Source organism: Helobdella robusta (genome assembly GCF_000326865.2).
Source record: "Helobdella robusta unplaced genomic scaffold HELROscaffold_29, whole genome shotgun sequence".
NCBI lineage: Eukaryota > Metazoa > Annelida > Clitellata > Rhynchobdellida > Glossiphoniidae > Helobdella > Helobdella robusta.
The window spans coordinates 392635-414690 of record NW_008704475.1 but is presented as its reverse complement, the minus strand read 5'-3'; the positions used below and the strand labels follow the sequence as shown (position 1 = coordinate 414690).

At 32.2% G+C, this 22056-nt stretch overlaps 1 protein-coding gene across 1 annotated transcript; it reads right to left on the bottom strand.

Annotated features, from left to right (window-relative positions):
* Positions 1–10534: 10534 nt before the first annotated feature.
* Positions 10535–11431, bottom strand: HELRODRAFT_174190 (hypothetical protein; the record flags this gene model as incomplete). The annotated part of the gene is made up of 3 exons (XM_009020741.1): positions 10535–11015; positions 11073–11126; positions 11331–11431. 3 exons carry the CDS (start codon positions 11429–11431, stop codon positions 10535–10537), a joined length of 636 nt encoding a protein of 211 aa, XP_009018989.1.
* Between the last annotated feature and the right edge of the window lie 10625 nt (positions 11432–22056).

The window sequence follows — 22056 nt, the reverse complement described above, 5'->3', positions numbered from 1 at the left end:
ATGACTCAAAACAAGCTCATCAGTGAAGTTTTTAAAGGAGTACTTGCTTAGTGTTGGATGACTGTTTTTCAGATCCATTAAAATTTGATGATCTGATTAATTTTATATTAATGATTAAAACTTCTATCAAAAATATTAGCATTATAATTTGTGAAAACCGATAATGAATGAAAAACCGAATTTTAAAATGAAAACAATCGTCCAGAAACCTGGATAATCGGCGGAGACAAGTGAAACTGAACAATCAAACTCCAAAATGTTGAAGAAACTTTTTAGCAGACAATCAACATGAACATCAGATTGAAACAAAGTAGCAGCATTCGTATTCAGCAACTTCAAATGACCAACCAAGAGGTTCAATGTTGACAATCTTTTGCTGTCACCTGTTCAATCAGTTTACTTATTAACTTTTGTTGTTTACTAAATAGATTCACATTGTAAATTAATTTTTTAAATTTATTTTTTTACGCAAATAATTACCTATATAAAAATCGAAATAGTCAAAATCAATGGTGGATAACAATAGTAAAAAACAGCATCAACAGCCACAACAATTCAACAACAACAACAACATCAACAACAACTATAATGACCTGACCAACCAAATAAAAAGCTTACTAACAAAGCAAAGCTGTGAGGCAACTAACCAGCAAACATGATGGACGCAGGCAGGTCCTCGACCAAGCAGAACAAGTTGTCTTGGAGGAGTTCATTCAAGTGCCCTCCAGATCTCGTGTGCATCTTACATCTCATCCTCTCAATGACTGATGATGATGAATTCTTAACTAGGGCTTGTGCATCCACAGAGGAGCATATTATGATGTTGAACAATCTCTTGAATGATTTTTTCAAACTCCTGAATGTGGTATTGTTGGCAACTATGTAATATAGATCATTTTTATTTATGTAAAAAGAAATAAAATTAAAATTAGAAAAAGTAAAAAAACAAAAGAAAGAGAAAGTATCATTTATTTATCACTCCAGTTTTATTGAAATAAAGATGAATCAAACATATTGTCAATCTATTATCATATTATGAATCAAACTAAAATATTATCGTAATGCAGAAGTTTGAAAGCGGCTGACTTGTTGCATCTATCCATGAGAAGAGCAGCCATGTTCACTAATTCATATCTAATTCTCCAGCCATCGTCACTGAGCAGATCAGCAATCCTATCAATGAGGAAGCATAATTTATCACCAGTGTCGGTCACCCACTCCTTATTCTTATCAACAAGCAATGCTTTACACTTTGATTCTGAAATTTAAAATTTATATATTAAGCATCATATGCATAAAATGTTCTCACACATTATGGAAGAACTTATAGGTAAAAAATGCAAACCATCGGATAGATGGAGATGGTGAGGCTGATCAAGTTGCTCATCTGAGAACACTCTTTCGACAATTGAACTGAAAGCAGCAACAATTGAACTAGTAACGAGCTGTCCTTGCTTGGAGTCAGCCAATGCTGCTTTTGTTAAAGATGTGGATATTTTTGGTATGAAAGAAGCAAATAAATTTCCAACCATGATATCAAGGTCAGTGAGTGTAGTGTTTGATTGTTGAGAAATATCATCAGTTGCACTGGGTGACTGAGTTATATTATGGAGAATCTTTCCACAAGACAAAACATTATTCACACTGCTATTATTACAACTGTCATGTTTACAAGCACGTTCTGCATTGCTCAAGTGAACAATATTACTACAAGATGTGTGCCAGTTGGCCTCATGAAGTTCGCATCTAGCCAGTGTCATAAGACACTTCACAGCTGAAAACCGCAATTGTGCATACTTTTCATGTTCTATGTATCCTAACAATATGAAAACAATGCTACCCAGCAATGGGAAACATTCAACTGATGAATAAAAACATTTCAACACTTTATCTGAAGCACAATTAAAAAATGAATTTAATGCAATGACAGCATTCAGTTTAATTTCTTCACAAATTACTCTGCTGTTTGTGAAAACATTGGACAAATCTGTCCCCGGGAATGGCCGACTGATGCCTACTGCCATGTGGTTTATGAATTCCATGAAGATATTTTCTGAGTCAATGTGGATGTGGTCTGCTAACGTTGAAGAGCATTCATACAAGGCAATCAAGTAATTTTCACTCCTTGAATAATGTTTAAAAAACAATAAACATTAAATAATAAAAAATTGAGATGAAATAGTCAAATAAATGAATGAATAAATAAATTAAAAATAATAATCACTTATCAGTAGATTTTTTAAATGCAATCCTTAAAGCAAACAGAACGTATTCCTGCAATTCGTCCAAAGCCAGTTCATCCACTTTCAAAAATGCGTTCCTCAACTGAACCAATGAAGTTTCTGATTTATCTTGGAGCACATCAACGCAGATTGGTCGTAATGTATTGAAGGCTTCTTTCAATTCACCATCCCTTGCACATTGAGGTGACATCATATTCTAGAATTATAAACATGAAATTTAAATGTGTTATAGTTTTAAATAAATGAAAATTAAATCTACGACATATAAATAAGGTCAGTGCTAAAAGGAGTGCGAATTCGCATGGCGAATTGAACGCGTTAATGCTATAAAGCGTGACCAGCCATACAGCCAATTAGACGTTGAGATGCTATAATATAAGGCGTGCAAGTCGCGGATTAATACGAAGCTTGAAATCGTAAAATCGGAGACCAGCACTGGGTTTCCAAGCAGTTTCAATTTTTAGTTGTCAGTTCAAAGCAACACTTAAGTTCCTCCTACCAGTGATTCAGAAAAGCAATGATATCGTTAAAAATTATATTATTATATCAATTAGAATAAAATAATATATTTAAAATTAAATATATATAATTATTATGATTATATTTATTCTAATTATATTATATTATAATATAATTAGAATAAATATAATCATAGGAGCTTACTTTCGGAGGGGAATTGGAGGGTGATTTTTTATCACCCAAGTCAAAAATAACAATCGTATATTTACTAATTTCAAAATATTGCTTTTATTTAAAATGTTTTAAAAGGTGATACTAGATATGAGACTGAACTTAGCCACAATGACCGACCTATATAATTTTATAAGCAATCTTCGATGCCAACTATACACACGTTAAAAAGCCAATTATACACACGTTAAAAAAGAAATAAACGTAAAAGAGAGAGGGTACAGCAAGCCTGCATGTGTTATATTATATGTTATGTTATATTATGTTATATGATATATGCTGTTTAAATAGCAGCTGACATGTATGCATGTTATTATAAGCTTATAAGCTATATTATGTTATATGTTATATGCTGTTAAGTGGCAGCTAACAGGTATGCATATATACATGTATATATAATTTTATAGTTATATATCGATGCAATAAAAATATATAATACTGTAGTTGTGTGTATTTGATAATCCTATTAATTTCTATTATTTATTAGTAAATTAAATTTTGTGTGGTGTAAATATTAGATAATAATTATTATTTTTCTGCTGTATTTGTAGAAAAACATACACAATGAACACAGAATGCATTTTTTTAAATCAATAACGATTAAAAAAAAACTTTTGCCTTTTCTTGATGATCCTACTCTTCTCCTTCTTGTTACTTTGTTAGTCTTATCTAGGATTGATTATTGTAACTTGCTCTACTATGGTCTACCTGACTCTATACTCTATCCTTTAAGTAAAGCTTTTAACTCTGCTGCTCGTCTAGTTGCTCGTGCTCCTTTCTTTTCTCATATACCTCCATATCTTGTTCTCTTGCACTGGCTACCTATAAAATATAGAATAATTTTTAGAATTTGCACGTTCATGTATAAGTCTCAATCTAAACTATTTTCTAAGTATTTATCAGATATATTAATTTAATCTAAACGCCCCGGTTTACGATCGTCTTCTCGCTTTTTCTTAACTCGTGATAAACACTCTTTTGCCAAATCTGCTTTTGCTTTTTCTGGTCTTTTTTTCTGGAACTCTCTACCTACTTCTCTGACTACTTCTCCATCACTTGCAAAGTTCAAAGCGGATCTCAAGACCCATCTGTTTTCAAAATTCATTGAGGAGCGCTGTTGAACATCGCGGAAATAGCGCTTTATAAGCTAATTGATTGATTGATTGATTGATTGATTGATTGATTGATTGATTGATTGATTGATTGATTGATTGATTGATTGATTGATTGATTGATTGATTGATTGATTGATTGATTGATTGATTGATAGTTAACAGTTATAGAAACTCAATTCTATTTGTTAATCATTAGCAATAAATAAATAATTTGAAAAATTTATATCAACTACATATACTTGAAATTAGGGATGCACCGAAGTTTGGTTCCAGTTAAAATCCGGCTTTTTTTAAATCCGACCCCGGCCGGATTTGGTTATTCTATTATTTACTGAAATAACACCAGTGTAATAAAAAATTCTTTTCTGCTATGAGCTGGTCCTTCTTATCACCGATCCTGTCGAATCAAAATACAACACTGGCAATATGTTCTTTTTTTTGTTTCGTTTAGCAACTTCAACCTGTTTGTATGAATATGAAACGATGCATAACGGCTCACTTACATGTTGTATAAATCTATCACTATCTGAAGCAAGTAGTTCTTTTCTTAGCTTTATAATTACATCAAAAACGTCATCTTTATCCTCATCGTCAACACTCAATGACTCAGATCTAGCATTAGCTAAAACGTCATTTGAGTGAATTTGCATCATGTTACCTTGATGCACTGTATTATCATCGGAGGCATTAATAAGGTCTATTCGGACAAATGACGGTAGCTTATTAAGGCATTAATACAGTCTATTCGGACAAATGACGGTAGCTTATTAGCCAGTTTTATTTATCTGTGATTTCTTTCTAAACCTTTCAATTGTTTTATTCCTTTTCCTACGTGAAAATAGTACTTTATGTTCGTTAAAATTTTACAATTGACCAATGAATCGGACGGACTGGGTGATTTGATTTGCAAATTTATTTATTTACAAACATACATACGTACGTACATACATACATACATACTCACACACGCACACAAACATATATAAACATATATTGGTATGAATGGGAAAATTATAAACTGTAATCATTGGTTCGGGCATAATGCATGCAGAACCAATGGCACCGCTCTCAACTAACCTAATGATGAACTACGTTGTGCGATTGGCTGCAATAAAAAGGGCACACATACACGAGCGCACACCGCTTAAAATTCAATACTAAAAAACATACTTCGATGCTACTCGACTGAAAAAATAGCACAACCAAAAAAGCCCATTGAATAAAACGCACATAGACATAAACGAACATTGTTGAATTTGAAGTCAGTTAAATTTATCATTGAATTGATTGTTAAAGATATCGTTGGGTTATTTTGTTAATTATTGACACATACAATGCACACACAATACATACACAAACATAATACATACACAAGCATACACAGGCTAGAGGAACGTGTAATTTAAGTTATTTTGTTGATCCATTTATTCACAATAAAATAAAGTGAAAGAGTCAGCCTAGCAATAAATGCTTATCTAGGGTTGACGTGTTATAATGATTTTTATAATGAAATAAAAGCGATGATGGCAGACCAATAGTACCGACCACCATGTCTGCGAGTAAAATTTAATTTTGCCCAGCGATATCTTTCTGTTTTAGTCGCTGTGATACGACGCACAATGAAGTGTGTTTGTTTTTCGTGTTTTGAACACCCTGGAAGGCTGTTTTTTTCAGTAGCTGATATATTGTTAGAAAGGTAATTTAATTCTACATCAGTGGTAGAAATCTTTTTTTGAGGCCGCAATTATGAATGGTGAAAAAAAATATTTTTGTGATTTGATGCACAATGAAATGTGTTTGTTTTTCGTGTTTTGAACACCCTGGAAAGCTGTTTTTTTCAGTGGCTGATATATTGTTAGAAAGGTAATTTAATTCTACATCAGTGGTAGAAATCTTTTTTTGAGGCCGCAATTATGAATGGTGAAAAAAAATATTTTTGTGATTTGATGCACAATGAAGTGTGTTTGTTTTTCGTGTTTTGAACACCCTGGAAGGCTGTTTTTTTCAGTGGCTGATATATTGTTAGAAAGGTAACTTAATTCTACATCATTGGTAAAAATCTTTTTTTGAGGCCGCAATTATGAAGTGAAAAAAAATATTTTTGTGATTTGATGCACAATGAAGTGTGTTTGTTTTTCGGGTTTTGAACACCCTGGAAGGCTTTTTTTTTAGTGGCTGATATATTGTTAGAAAGGTAATTTAATTCTACATAAGTGGTAAAAATCTTTTTTTGAGGCCGCAATTAATAATATTTTTAATCGATTTTCATGTTCAACTTACTGTCAATTTTTTATGTTGTTCAATACATCATACAATCATTGTTCATACATGCGTTACTTAAATATATAGAATACATACTTTTCATATATTTCAATGATCAGTTAAGGATGTATATAGCTATACAATTATTGGTAACATATATGAACATCTGCTGTGCATTCAGCAGATGGTCCTCTCTTTTTTCACGATCTCTCCGCGCACATAATATATAGGTCGGTCATTGTGGCTGGTGGCTAAGTTCAGAATCATTTGTATGCTGTTTTGTGTTTTAGGATCATGGATAGGATAGATATTGCTGTATGATGGTTAAGTATCTTTTTGCATTTTAAATTTTAAAAAAATTTTTGTGGACCAACACTTAATTCATTAACTGTAACAACACTAACAACGGCTAATTAGTAATTAAATTACTAAACTCTAATAATTAAGCTAAAACCAAAAAGCAAAACATTACATCAGTGCATCAATGCAAACGAAAAATCGAGACAGTGATGTAAATGGAGGGTATTGAATACTACTTAAATAGGTGTAAAAGTGAATTTATGCTAATAACGCTAAATAAATGAATTAGAGAGAATTTATATTAATAACGCTAAATAAACAAATTCTTTTTTATGTTTAACTTTTTTTATTAAATAAATATATAAAATAAATTAGAATTTTTTATTTAAAAATTTAATGTTAGGACATAACTTTTCAAAATTGATTGGCTTATTTAAAATTGATTATATAATAAAATTGTAAAATTTAAATTCAAATTATAACAATTTTAAAAAAATGTTTTTAAAAATATAGTAACCAAAATAATTTTATCGAACAAAAATGTAATTTTTAGTATATTTAAATTTTCGTCTTCCAAAGATCTATATCGCGACTTCCGAGTCATTTGTTTTGGCGCTTTATCTTGGGTTTGTTTATTTTGTGGTGCGTAATTTCTTTTTCTATCATGAATCGAGTGGACAGGGTTAATGCGTTGACGGTCGCGGATCTGGTCATGAAGGACGAACGGGAGACAAGGCAATGGCTCAGACTGAACGGTTTCTATCAAGAAAATATTTGTGACAATTGCGGCAGTGATATGACTGAAATCGTATCAACCGGGCCGCGATGGCGTAATTTGGCGCTGTACTGTTCCCTCATAGTTGTCAAAAAAGAACCACCATACGGAAAGATTCCTTTTTTGAAAAAAGCTTGCTGGTTCATTTAATTTACTATTGGGCTTGGAGCACACCAGTAAAAATAGCATGTCGCGAGTTGCAGCTGAGCACAAAGTCTGTAAGTAATTGATTGGTACAATTTCTGCCGTGACATTTGTATCTAAAATCTAAATTAAATAAATATATTAAACAACTTATCAATCAATTTTATAAAGATAAATAAACAATTTTATTCAATTCAAGCTCCTCAAGCTAATCAATCAATCTTCGTTTTGTGTCCTGAGACCTGGTTCCCTGAGGTAGGACTTTGTTTTCCTTTGCCATCAACTTTTTCATGACTCCTCAAGCTAACGTTGCAATTTAATTAAAATTTATTTATTATGATATGAGTGATTCAAACTAAATTTTTTTTTTCATTTAATGTTTTACAAAATATTCCTCATTCTTTAATTGTAGTACATGTTGTTATTAAATTTATTAAAGATAATGTGTGATTCTAGTGATTCATCAATCCGTGACTTGTTAGATCACGATCATTCAGTTTTAAAGAATCACCATAACCAATGAGGCTTGTAGAAATTATACTTTTAATTTATTATATTTTATGCAGTTTGAATGATGTGTTATTATTATCATTAATTTATTAAAGGCTGCGCATACCTATGGCAAGTAAATAAAATGATTAAGCATAGAAATAGATTATATTATTATATTTTATTATAAATATTATTTTATTATATATTAGGGTTAGGGTTAAAAAATATAAAAAAATTAAATAAAAATATTACTTATTTAATTTTTTACTTTACCGAGTTTAATCTGGTAACTAAATATAGACAGCTTAGCTATAAATAGACACAGCATCATTGGTAGGAGGAGGTTAAGTGTCGCATTAAAGTAAACTGACCACTAAAAATAGACACTGCTTGGAATACCCAGTGCTGATCTCCGAGTTTACCGCTTGAAATTATAAATCGTGAGGCATTCGCACGTCGAATTCGACGTTGAGATGCTATAAGCCTATAAGGCGTGCGAATCACGAGCGGACGAATACGTTTCAACGGTGTAAAGCGTGAGAATCGCACAACAAATTCGACGTTAGGATGCTATAAGGCGTGCAAATCACGAACGGACGAATACGACGTTTAGACGCTTGAAATCATAAATCTTGAGAAACCCGCACGTCCAATTCGACTTTGAGATGCTATAAGGCGTGCGAATAACAAACGGGCGAATACGACGTTCGAAACTATAAATCGTGAGGAACCCGCACGTCGAAATGCTATAAGGCGTTTAGATGGTGAAAAGCGTGAGAATCGTACGACGAATTCGATATTGAGATGGCCGAAGTCTGTACAACATAGTTGACGCTATTTTGACTATACAGGACGCAGTCAAAGCGCAAAATTTGACGTTTATTAAGACAACATTTTTGTTATAGAATGACAATTTTTAAAATAAAAAATTTATTGCATCAGGTGTCATATAGTAACACACACATATTTATACAGTAATGCACACCAGAGGTGGACATGGGTCCATTTTTACTGACCCAACCCATCACTCAACTCAACCCATCCCAACCCAACCCGCCTGAAAATGCAACTTTTCAACCCAACCCAATCCGACCCAACCCACGACCCATCTGCACGAGTCACAATTTTACCAAACAGGCAAATTTTTACAAATGACATTTAAAAAGCAGAACTCAAAAATACAAGATCATATGTGTAATAAAACACACTGGTGAAGTAATCACACTGCAAGTGTAATAAAATAACATGAAAATTAATTAAAAATTAAATGTTACTAATATTTTCCCACAACAACGTCAGAAACATCAAACTTTCCATATTTGGCACCTAACTCAACATAGCTCTGCATCAAATTGAAAAGCCCTTTATTTTCAACAGATTTGTATGAGTGGTAACCATCAACACAGAAAAAGATCTGTCTATGCTTCAACATCGTTAATTCTTGAGGAGACAGTTGAATTTTTCGTTTCAAGCATTACTGGATTTTCAACTGTGACTTTGGCAAGACTACAGCACAATGTTTAATATGTTCTTGCTGATTTTTAGTGCCAAAGTTTTTACCCGATGAATCTTTAAACTGATATACCTTATTGCACTTAATACAAGCACAATACTCAATAGTAATTCACAGGAATTTCACTTTCATCATTTTCCTTTTTTTGAAAAACCATGTGAAATTTCTGCCAGATTTCTGATTTTAAATTTGTGGGTGCTTTCAATATATACCACCCTGTTTTTTCTGGAATGAATAAATATTTAAATACTTAAGTATGTTCAATCAATCAATTAAATTTATCTAATGAATGTGATTTCTGAACTTCAACAGTGCCCAACCAAAATTTGAAAAATAAACCATTTCTAGGTAGAAAAAAGAAAGAAAATAAAACATGAATATCAGGTAAATAAGTAAAATGAGCAATTGAGAAAAAATTCTGATGTCTGTAAAGTGTAACTGTGAAGACTGAAGAGATTTGAAATTATGAAAAATAACAATTAAATCTTTAAAAAAGGAATTAAAACATAAAAAATGTAAAAATGTTAATATGAAATTTATTAGATTTTTTACTTTCGCAAACTTAGCAAATTTAAATCACACAAACCTCTCAAATGACGCTGAATTTCTTCTGATTCTGCCATACTTGTAAATAAAACTAATTTTCTCGATCGGAAAGAAGTTAACTTTTGCTCAACTCAATAATCACAAAAAGAAAGTGGAAACGATAGACCAAAGATACAATAATATTACAGCGATATAAAATACACCGATTATTAACTAGTTAAAATGTTCGTTTAAGAATAAAAAAAAATACAGAAATAAATTATTTATAATAAAATTTGAAAATTTCAACCCAACCCAACCCACACAACTTTAAAAAATTTGGACCCAACCCAACCCAACCCATGGGTTAACCCAACCCATGTCCACCTCTGATGCACACGGGTACATTGTTCATGTATTAAGACAAAACAGTTACCAAAAGACCCAGATTGTTGTATCAACACTGTCGATAAAACTATGACCCTTTCGGTAGCCTTTTCATTTCAACACATGAACAGTTTATGCAGCCATCACACTGCACCCACGAAGTACGAGTTTGGTTGTCTCTTCCAGAGTGATGTCCACAAACAACACAAACATACAAATTTTCTCCAATTGACCACATCTTATTTTTTAATAATTTTGTCCAAGCTTCATTGGAAAAACATTGTTTCAAGGTGGACATATTAGCACGGTCATCTGGGCATCTTGGATCAATTATTACTTTAACGTCGTTAATTGATGCTATGCAATCCGTCTGAACACAGTTTTTAGCTGTTTCTTCAGATAAAACCCATGAGAGTCTGAGTTGATCTTGCGCAGACGGACGCAGTTTTTCAAATGTACGTTTGCGTTGTTGAAACAGTTGTTGTTTCCTTTTTGCTGGACGTCCTTTGCGCTTGATGTTACAGAATGTTTGAATTTGCAGCTTGCCCATTTTCTTCTGGCGCAGTAACCTGTAAGTTATCAGCAATATCATCTTCTATGATTACTGGTTGACTGCCAATGGCCACATGATCTGCAACATCCTCCTGTTCACTGCTGCTTGATACGTCAGCTTCAGCAGCCTGGTAAAATTTTAATATCGTTATTATTTAATTTAATTAATTATTGTTATGTCATATATTTTTAACTACTTGCATATTGTTTTTTGACATTGTGATATAAAATGTACTGTTGCTGACTAATTGGATTTGTTAGTGTGATTTGTAATGTACTTTTTTGGCTATCAATCTACCAAGTAAATTGAAAAATCAAACAAACCCACAAACCTCAATCTCAACAACTGAAGGAATGTCTTGAAAAAAGAAAAAAAGGACTTTTCCCGTGACCCATCTTTTGCCTTAGCCTTGACATTTTTCAACCAGGCCATATAGTGCAAATACAGATGCACCAACATCATGGTTGTGCTCCAAAGACATCTTTTTAATAATAAATTCCTTAAATGTTTAAACAGCCATCACAAAATTTGCTATAAAAATTTACCATTTCGTTATTAGATATTTCAATTTTTTTAAATATTATTATCACTGTTAATAAACAAAATTTAATTACCATTAATCATTATTAAAAATTTCAATTTAATTTTTTAAAGTATTATCTCTAGCAACATACAACAATAAACAAAATTTTATTATCACTAATCATATTCAATTTAATTTTTATTACTACCTTCCGATTTTTGCAGTATGCAACATAAACTGCTGCAGTGAACCACACAACAAGGATGTCTGGTTAGGTCGTATCCCAGTTTTTTTCAAATTTGCAGACGGTTTAACATTTTCATAGCTCTTACAGACCCACCTAATGCAATAACCATTGTCGAATATACAAAAATTAACATTGTATAAAAATTTAAAATATTCATAATAATTGAACTTAAGGCTGGAAAATATTTTATGCTTAGATTAGGGATGTGTGGTTCAACAATATCTAATTGAATGTAAAATTACAAATATTAAGTAGCAACATAACCGTGACAATTACAGTGAATGATATAAAGTAGTGTTTGCGCATCTGTTATTTTGAAATTTTTACGTTGGAGTGACAAATTTTTCAAACTCATTTCAATAAAATCAATCATAAGTAGCACCAGTAGTAATAGTAGCAGATATGATATAGGTAGCAGGAGCAGTAGTAGTAGCAATTTTTTAGTATTGCAGTAACAACAATTTTTGTAGTAGTAGAAGTAGCATTCATATAGCATACTCGCGTTTAAATTTTTCTATTATTTCAATGTAGTTTATGTTTCTAATTACATATATGATTATCATACTGAAAGAATACACTTATTTTGTCAGAATCGTCATCTTCTGATTTGAACACGAGCGTGAACATATAAAATGAATATGAACACAAATATAAACTAAAACATGAAAATAATTTTTAATTGCTTTATTAATAAATTATTTATAACAACTTGAAATAATCACATAAAGTGTAGTAACAACAAGTAAAAAAAATACTTGAACAATACATAAACTTTCATGCGGTTACGAACGATTTTTTGTGACTATGAAATCTAAATTGTTGTTAATTCAAATAAATCGTAAAAATGTATGACTTCCCGGGAAAATTAAAATACGTAGTGCATATTTTCAGCTTCAACACCTGTAAACCAATTGTTTTGAATATTGTAACAAATTATTTTCAAATGATTCCTATAAAATAAATTTTACCAAATATTAGCCGGCGTCAAACAAAAATTAATTCTATCAAACAGAAATCTATATTTTGGTCTCGTGGCCGAGTGGTTAGCGTTTCCGCCACTCCCACGACCCGGGTTCGAATTCTGTTTCTACAAATTCATCCGGGTAGCCGACCCCCGGTCAACCCAGCCGTCCATCCTTTCGAGGTTGGTGAATGGATAGACGACGCATGTTGGCCGGCGAGATGGCTCAGTGGTTCAAATACGTGCTGAGTCAAACATTTCAATGGCTATCATATACTCAGCGTATATGATGCGGTGCTTGCGCGTGCACATAAATACATGTGTACGTCGTGTGAAAAGGATAAACAGCCTTTGTGGCGAAGATGGCTGCTTCATATATCTGAAACATTGTAAGTGGTTCTGCGTATGTCAGAGCTGCAATAATAAAGACTAAATAAAAAAAATGAACAGGATAGTATCATAAAATGAATTAAGATACTTTTTTTAAAATCTTTCAATTTGATTCCATTGAATGCAAAATCGATGATTGTGATTTGACTAATAAAAAGACATCAAAGAAAACTATTAAAGTAAAATGAGTCAATCGTTACAAAAATCGTTTGAGAAAATGACATAATGCTAACATTAGATATTTAACTGTAAGGTTGTGAATTCACCTGTATAAAGGTTATATTCAATTCCTATCAAATCAAATTTTACCAAATAACATACGCCTACAAAACTAAATAAAAAAAATAGAGGATAGATATTTGTAGTTATATATATATTTATTCAAATTTGACGATTAGTGTTAAGGTGTGATCCCAAATTATTTTGAACTGCGCGCGAACATAAGTAAAATTAATAACTGCGGTATGTTATATAATTATATATAGAAAATTAGAAATGCTTGATCTCACTATATTTAATTTATATCTTTTTTATTTTATCTTTAAATATTTTTAATTATTTTATTTGTGTTTTTGTTCTGTTGTAATTAATTTTTTAGGTTCTGAGACGTGGTGGGGTAGAAAGCTACGGTGGCTTGGCGGCTGCTCGTGCATGCATAGACGCATACCCTGTTTGTGTGGCAGTATTTTTTTCTGTTTTACTCCTTCTCTTGTTACTGGTATTTACTGCTTAAAATATAAAGATGAGTAAATCCGATTATATGAAAAAGTATTTATAGGAAAAAGACACTTCTAATGGTTTTGAGAAACGATTTTTTCTTAAGCAAAATGAATGAAAAGCACTTAGGGACATGGCATATAAGTGGAGTACTGAAGATATGTGAATGTCACTTTCTATTTCAATTAATGCATTCTTTCGTAAATTGTAAATTTTATTACCAAGCCAGTTAAAAAGTCTGGTAATGGATTGAAGATAATTGACGAGGATATCGATATGAAGCAGATAACATTCAAAAATAACATTAAACTTTATGTTGAAGACCATTACGTACCACTTTGTGTCAACATTGATTTTAAAAATTTCTCAATATGATTCCATTGAATTCGATATCGATGATTGTGATCTGACTAATTAAAAAACATCAAAGAAAAATATTAAAATAGAATGAGTCATTCGTTACAAAATCGTTTGAGAAAATAACTTTAAAAATAAAAAAAAATTCTCCATTTTGCATTTTTTCGTCTCAACGTACCCCACCTTCCCCTACTGTTAGCATTAAGTTATTTTTTCAAACGATTTTGTAACGAATGACTCATTCTATTTTAATAGATTTCTTTGATGTTTTTTAATTAGTCAGATCACAATAAACATTAAACTTTATGTTGAAGACGATTACGTAACACTTTGTGTCAACACTGATTTTAAAAATTTTTCGGTTCTCGGTATTTTATATTTTAAGCTAGATATTTAACTGTAAGACAGTGAATTCAGGTTTGATCCCAAATTATTTTGAACTGCACGCGAACATAAGTAAAATTAATAACTGTTGTATGTTATATAATTATATATGGAAAATTAGAAATGCCTGATCTCACCATATTTAATTTATATCTTTTTTATTTTATCTTTAAATATTATTAATTATTTTATTTGTTTTTGTTCTGCTGTAATTAATTTTTAGGTTCTGAGACGTGGTGTGGTAGAAAGCTACGGTGGCTTGGCGGCTGCTCGTGCATGCATACACGCATACCCTGTTTGTGTGACAGTATTTTTCTTCTGTTTTACTCCTTCTCTTGTTACTAGTATTTACTGCTTAAAATATAAAGATGAGTAAATCCGATTATTTGAAAAAGTATTTATCGGAAAAAGACACTTCTAATGCGACATCTAAAAATGCTGGTAAAAAAAAGCCAAGCCAGTTAAAAAGTCTGGTAATGGATTGAAGATAATAATTGACGAAGCCGCAGAAAAAAATATTTTTGTTGTGGCTCCTTCACCTAGAAAAAATCAAAATCTCGAGATGTAGTGAAAGGCGTTCAAACTAAGCATCATCAGATTCATCTCTCCTTCGTAAGTTTATAAAAAGCTCTGCACAAGAAGATGAATGTCACTTTCTATTTCAATTAATACATTCTTTTAGAATGTAATTGTGTTATAATGTAAATAAACTTCATAACCTAGGGCTGAAGGTTAGGGTTAACTAGCTAACTTAACTTCAACCCGAACCCTTAGTTTTTTCTTCATTTTTCTCTATTATACGTGTTTTGGATAAGGAGAATGTTTGCATACAACTTGGAATAATGCTGTAATACCATGGATATATCCATGAATAATACTTTAGTAACGCTCAATATGTGAACGTTCAATAGTTAGGGAAGCTTTATGACTAGCCAGGGCGCTGGCCGACAAGCAGATGCAAAAAGTAATGCCAAATAAGTTTAAAATGTTTATAAATTTTAAATTATAAAATTAAAATTGTTGTAAATAATTTATTAATAAAGCAATTAAAAATTACTTTCAGAGTATGTTGTCCCGCAGTTAATGGTCTGATGACTTGGAGAATGATCGTCAGAAGATTATGACGAGTGTTCATTGAGCACATGGTGCTATCTATTTTATCTTACTACGCTTAATGTGACGTGTAATTTTTTTTTTATTTATTCATTCAATTATTTAAACTTATTGTTATAAATAATTCATAAACATAGCATTTAAAAATTATTTTCATACCATGTTGTCTTTAACGTAACACAATATTGTTCTTTTCCTAGCCATACTTCTGGCTAGTTTTATATAAAGTTTTATTGAGGATTTATAGAATATGTCAGAGTTTAATTTTTACACAGTTATATATAGGTTTTGAGAGTTGGGGAAAAAAGAGTTTCATAGAGTTGTACAGAGTTTTATAGGATCTATCGAGTTTGTTATTTTAATAAAATTTTACAGAGTGAGTTTTACCGGGTTTTACAGAGTTGTATTGAGTTTTATAAATTTTTATTAAGTTTAAAATCTTTCAAACTTTCCAGAAACAATTTTATCTTCAACATTATCTCAAACTCTTCAGCAACTATCTTTGAAACTCTTCAGAAACAATTTTCTCTTCAAGCCCTTCAGCAACTATTTTCATTGCAATGATATTTCAAGAGACAATAGCAAACGTTCTTTTGAAACAATGGTTCACTCGTCAGCATCTGTAAATAAATATCAAACTTTTTAGAAGCAATGCCTTGTTCGATATTTCAAACTCATCAAAAAAATCATCTAACTTCTTTTCAAAAACAATAGCACACTCTCCAGCAACTATCTTTCAAACACTTCACTAACCTTATAAAACTCCACAAAACTAAAACTTTATAGAAACCAAACCTGGTTTTTACAGAGTTTTATAGTTTTTTCTAAAACTCTGTAGAACTCACTCAGCAAAACCGTTTATAAACCGAACCCTAATCCTTGAAAGTTGGGGTAAGGGTTCGGTTTTTATAGTTTTACGGTGTTCTACACTTTTACAGTGTTTTGTAGAATTTTATAAGGTTTAATAGAGTTTAATCGAGTTTCACAAAGTGGGTTTTACAGTGAGTTTTAGGATAAACTCTATATAACACTGTAAAACCCGTTTTACAGTTAGAGTTGAATAGAAACGATCAGATAAATCTGCATGTATAATACGAGTGAAGTGTTTATCAAATGTATTAGAAAATATATTATCAATAAGTGTGGATGTGGAGTTAGTGACACGGATCGGCTAATTCATAAGAAGAAAATGATTTAAGAAATGTTTGAAAATTAAGTTTAGGTTGATGACAATCATCATTCACAAGGTCATTATTGAAGTTGCCGAACAGGTAGATCCTATATTTAGGTGCTAACAATTTACGTAAGGAGTTATTCAATTCTTGCAAAAAATAATTTGTCAGTGTTGGGAGGGCGATAAACAGAGTAAATTATAGTTGAATTACTATTAGGGATATTACTTATATTAAATATCTTATTTTTAACACAGATCACGACGAATTTTATAGTAAACGTTTTTCCGTATAAACAAACCTGATTCTCACGATGTTTTTCTGGTCACATTTCTCATTTGTCAAGTGTTTTACTATTTTTTCTATACTGGTCTTATTAGCATCACCCTCTTTCAATCGGAAAACAATCATGTTCTCTTCTCTCTCCTTTGATTCAACAACAGTTTATAGTTTTGATGAAATTCTTTACCTCCAAGTTGATGCTATCAACACTTTTTTTTACCTCCGAACCAACAACACTTGCAAATGGTTTATTCAATTCGCTCTTGAGGTTGTTAATTTCAGTGCAAAGTTTTTTTTCTCTGAACTATCCAACAAGGTTTTGATTTATTTTCAGCTATAATCAACTCAGTGATGTCGATGCCGGCAGTGGTGCTCTTATGCAGATACTCAATTTTTTTAATAATTTTATCGTTATTTTTCTCTATTTTTTCAATTTTTGTAATAATTTCTTCAACGTTTCCTTCAATTTTTTCACTTCTTTTCATAGCTTGTTTCATGGAGGATTTTGCACACGTATCGCAATAGTATCTAATATTGATGCAAGTCCTGGTAACCGTTCATATCATCAGTGAAATTCGCGAGCTTCAATCTGAACGAGTTTTCACACAACGAACAAGTGCCATTTTTAGCCATTTTAAATAATGTTTACAATAGTAAATTTCTTAGTTCAATTCATAAGTCTAGAAAATTAACACAACACAAAACATTACAGAACTCCAAACAAACTATACAACTTGGAAACAATCCTATATTGCGACAATAGCTGTCTGATTGCGTTGATTAAACGCTAATTATGATTAAATTAAGTTAAACTAAACTTAATTAAACTTGATTATGATTAAACTAAATTAAATAAAACAAAAATTAATTGCAGATAATTAACTGTAACAAAAATTAATACACTTTATCCAGCAAAATTTTATCTATTTGACACAATCAAATTCAATAAAAAAAAACTTGATAATAACTCGCTAAACTAGGAAAAACACAGAGCAAAAGAAACCACAACCAACTAGCTCAAAAATGTATGAATGTAAATTAGATAATATATATATATCGTCGGAGCTGGATTTAATATTTTAAGATGAAATTAAATTAAGATTATTAAAATAATATTAAAGTAAATATTGAAATTATATTGGGTTTTAACAATGGTGTGACACAATTTAAAAGATTTAAAAAACATATGAAACGTACCTTTAAAACAAGGTTAAATAAAGGAATAAACATGAAAATAAATTGATAATTAAATAATTAAAACGAAGTTAAATAAGGTAAAATTAAGTTATTATATATTAAAATTATGCAATTAAATTATATTAAATATGTCTAATTTAAATTCAAAACAACAATTTTATAAATTTAAAACCGGTAGAAAGCAGTGTGTATAGTAAGAAGCTATGAGCTTATATCGTGTTATTTCATTGTGTGGAATGTATCGAGTAAATATATCGTGAATGGAAATATCACTTGCATACGCATAACTGCATTATAGTGGAAACATCGTTTCGCAATTGTACATGCAATCTTACAATCAAACGTATAAATACAAACCCATACAAACACACATGTTCGTCCACACAGATAATAACAAAACTATTAGATATTAAAGTTTGGCACATGCGTGGGCACACAGATAGACTAAACGTCTGAATTAAACAAATTGGCAAGCGACGTTACGACGTAGGTCCGTGGTCGACAAGTAGCCCCATTGGCCTGATTCAAACCTACTGGATCCAAACCAGACTGGTAACTGTGTCGTTGTACTGTACCATCGCCAGCTCGGACCAAGTTCGTACGTAGTGGGGAGGTGTTATAGTATTGGGAGAACAGTTGAAGGGTGTGGTCGAAGGTGTTGGTTTGTTTGTTGAGAGATGGCTTGTTTTTGTGTATGTATAAAGCTTCTTTTATTCTAAGCCTGATTGGATGTGATTCGCGATCAATTACCTTGGTACCATTCACCAGTGTAGCTCGCGTAAGTTTCTGACTGTGCGCAATCAACATATGGTCCTTGATTGCTCCGTTCTGTAGATGCATCGTTAGTCTACGTGAGAGAGTGGTTCGAGTGTGGCCAATATATGTTTCCACAACGCTGTGGGGCAAAGGGCATGTGAATTGGTACACTAAATTCGCTCTCTGAAGTCTGTCGCTAGGTTGGTTGTTGTTGTTTCTAATAATCAAACTGGGTGTTCGTGTAGAGTTGTAGTATATTATTAGTCTAAGTTTAAGGTTTTGGTCGATAGTGGTGATGTTAGATTTTATGATGTTTTTCAGCTGTGTTTCGTCTATCTTATAATTGTCATGCATTTGGTTTTTATAGTATAACGTTATATCTGTATTTGTTGGTTGTGCTGAGTTGTTGATTTTATCCAGGTACTGCTTTGTTACCATATCTATTAATTTGTTGGGCTAATTGTTGTTAACCAGGAGCTGTTTGATACGAATAAGTTCGTTGTTAAATATTTCATTATCGGAAGAGATTTTGTATGCACGATGAATTAGGTTATGTACGACATTGTTCTTGTATTTATCCGGACAGTCAGAGTTGAAATTTAACACTTGACCGGAATTAGAGGGTTTAACGTAAACCTTAGAAGTGAAGCAGTTGTCATATTGTATGATCAGGTTCTAGGTCAAAATGTCCCCGGTCAAAATGTCCCGGTCAAAATGTCCCCCGGTAGAAATGTCCCCCGGTAGAAATGGCCCAAAAGTCATGTTGAAAAATACAGCTATAATAATAATATAATAATATAAGTTACTAGCTGTTTGCGTACGGCTCTGCCCGTACCTTTGATAAACCTTGATTGATGTAATTCCTGTTACCTAATAAATCAAACCATTTTTTGATATTACATATTACATGGCGCGAAACGTCAGAAGACGTCGTGCAGCTTCACAGAATGCTGCCACCGATGAAATTTGTCGACTTACGCATGAAGGACATCGGTTCCTGCGGACAGACGAAGGAGATGATATGCTAATTTTTGCAGCCGACGAGGATCTTCAATTTCTCCAGAAGTCTGCTTGCTGGTTTGCTGATGGAAAATTTCGCGTGACGCCTGAAGGGTTTCATCAACTGTATACGGTACACGGATGGGACAAAAATTGTGCATATCCCTGCGTTTACGCACTGTTACCAGGACGAAGTGAGGATGTCTACCGTCGATTCCTTGATTTTGTATCGTCGCTTCGTGAACTCGGCAGTCCTCAGACTTTAGTCACTGATTTCGAGCTGGCTGCCATCCATGCCTTCCAGGCGAAATTTCCCACTGTTGTAATTGTTGGGTGTCTGTTTCACTTCGGGCAGTGTATTTGGAGGCATGTGCAAGGAAGTGGATTCAGTGAACAATACAAGACAGATGCCGCGTTTGCTCTAAAAGTCAAACAGCTTATCGCCCTGGCATTTGTTCCCGTTGACGACGTCATAGAGACCTTTGAAACGCTGATCGATAGTCCGGATTACAATCTACCAAATTCGATTGTAGATTATTTCGAAGACAACTTTATCGGACGTCTCCGGAGAAACCGAAGAGCAGCACCAAGATTTCCAATAACAATGTGGAACCAGCACTGTCAGGTTCTCCTAAAACAACCAAGAAGCAATAACTTAGTGGAAGGGTGGCACAATGCGTTCAACAACTCTGTTGGTATCGCCCACCCGACTGCTAAAATGTTATCAAGGAAGCTACAACTCGAGCAACACAGCATGTATCTGCTTCGGAGACAAGGAGAACTTGGCCGTGAACAACGGAAACAAAAGAAAACTTACAAAAACATTGATTCGGCTCTGTTCACAATGGTCTCGGATTATGCGAACAGAGAAAGACTGACTGATATTTCTAGAGTGCTGAACATCAATGTTATCTAACATTTGAATACTTGATTTGAACTACGAAGGCTTTGTGACTGTTTGAAAACAACAAACTGTTTTTATATGTGAACTTATATGTGAACTTTTGGATTTTTTAAACATTTTTAAAACAACAAACTGTTTTTATATGGGAACTTTTGGATTTTTAAAACATTTTTAAAACAACAAACTGAACTTTTGGATTTTTAAAACATTTTTAAAACAACAAACTGTTTTTATATGTGAACTTGATACTTGATACTTGATTTGATTTTACATTTTGACCGGGGACATTTTGACCGGGACATTTTGACCGGGACATTTTGACCGGGGACATTTTGACCGGTCACGGTATGAACAAGCTATCTAAAAATGGTAATTTATTGTCGTTGCTGAATTCAACTGTGAAATTCAGGTGCGATCTATTTTGAAAGATATTTTGTAGATTGTATACATCCGTTACTGAATTACATACGACAAAAATGTCGTCAACATAACGAGCGTAGATTAGTGGTTTGCTGTCGGGTTCAGCGAAAATCTTATTTTCTAGGTCCGTCATATACATCTAGTATGATTATATGATATATGATGATATATATATATAAAACATAATATATATATATATATATATATATATATATATATATATTAGGGTGGTTCAAAAAAAATTTTTTTTTAATATTTAAGTGCACACCCCCTATATTTTTTCCTTAGCTGAAAGTTAGCATGAGTGCAAAATTTCATTCAATTCTGACAATATTTAGAGGTTGCTCAATGACATTCAGTTTTTCACCATATTTAGCATATAAGCGAATATTGGTCAGTGCTACAACTTTGTGTTTAATGTTTATTTTGCAGTAAAATGAACAACATTCTTGTGAAAATCATGTAAGATTTAACAGTTCTACAAATTTATACTCAAAATAACAAAATATTCAACACTAAACAAACAGTTCTCACAAGGTAAAGGCAACTTGATTATGCCAAACGAAAGTTCAGTACTGTTAATCTTTGATTGAGAAACTGAAATTAACTTGAGGCAATTAATGTACTCAGTTTAT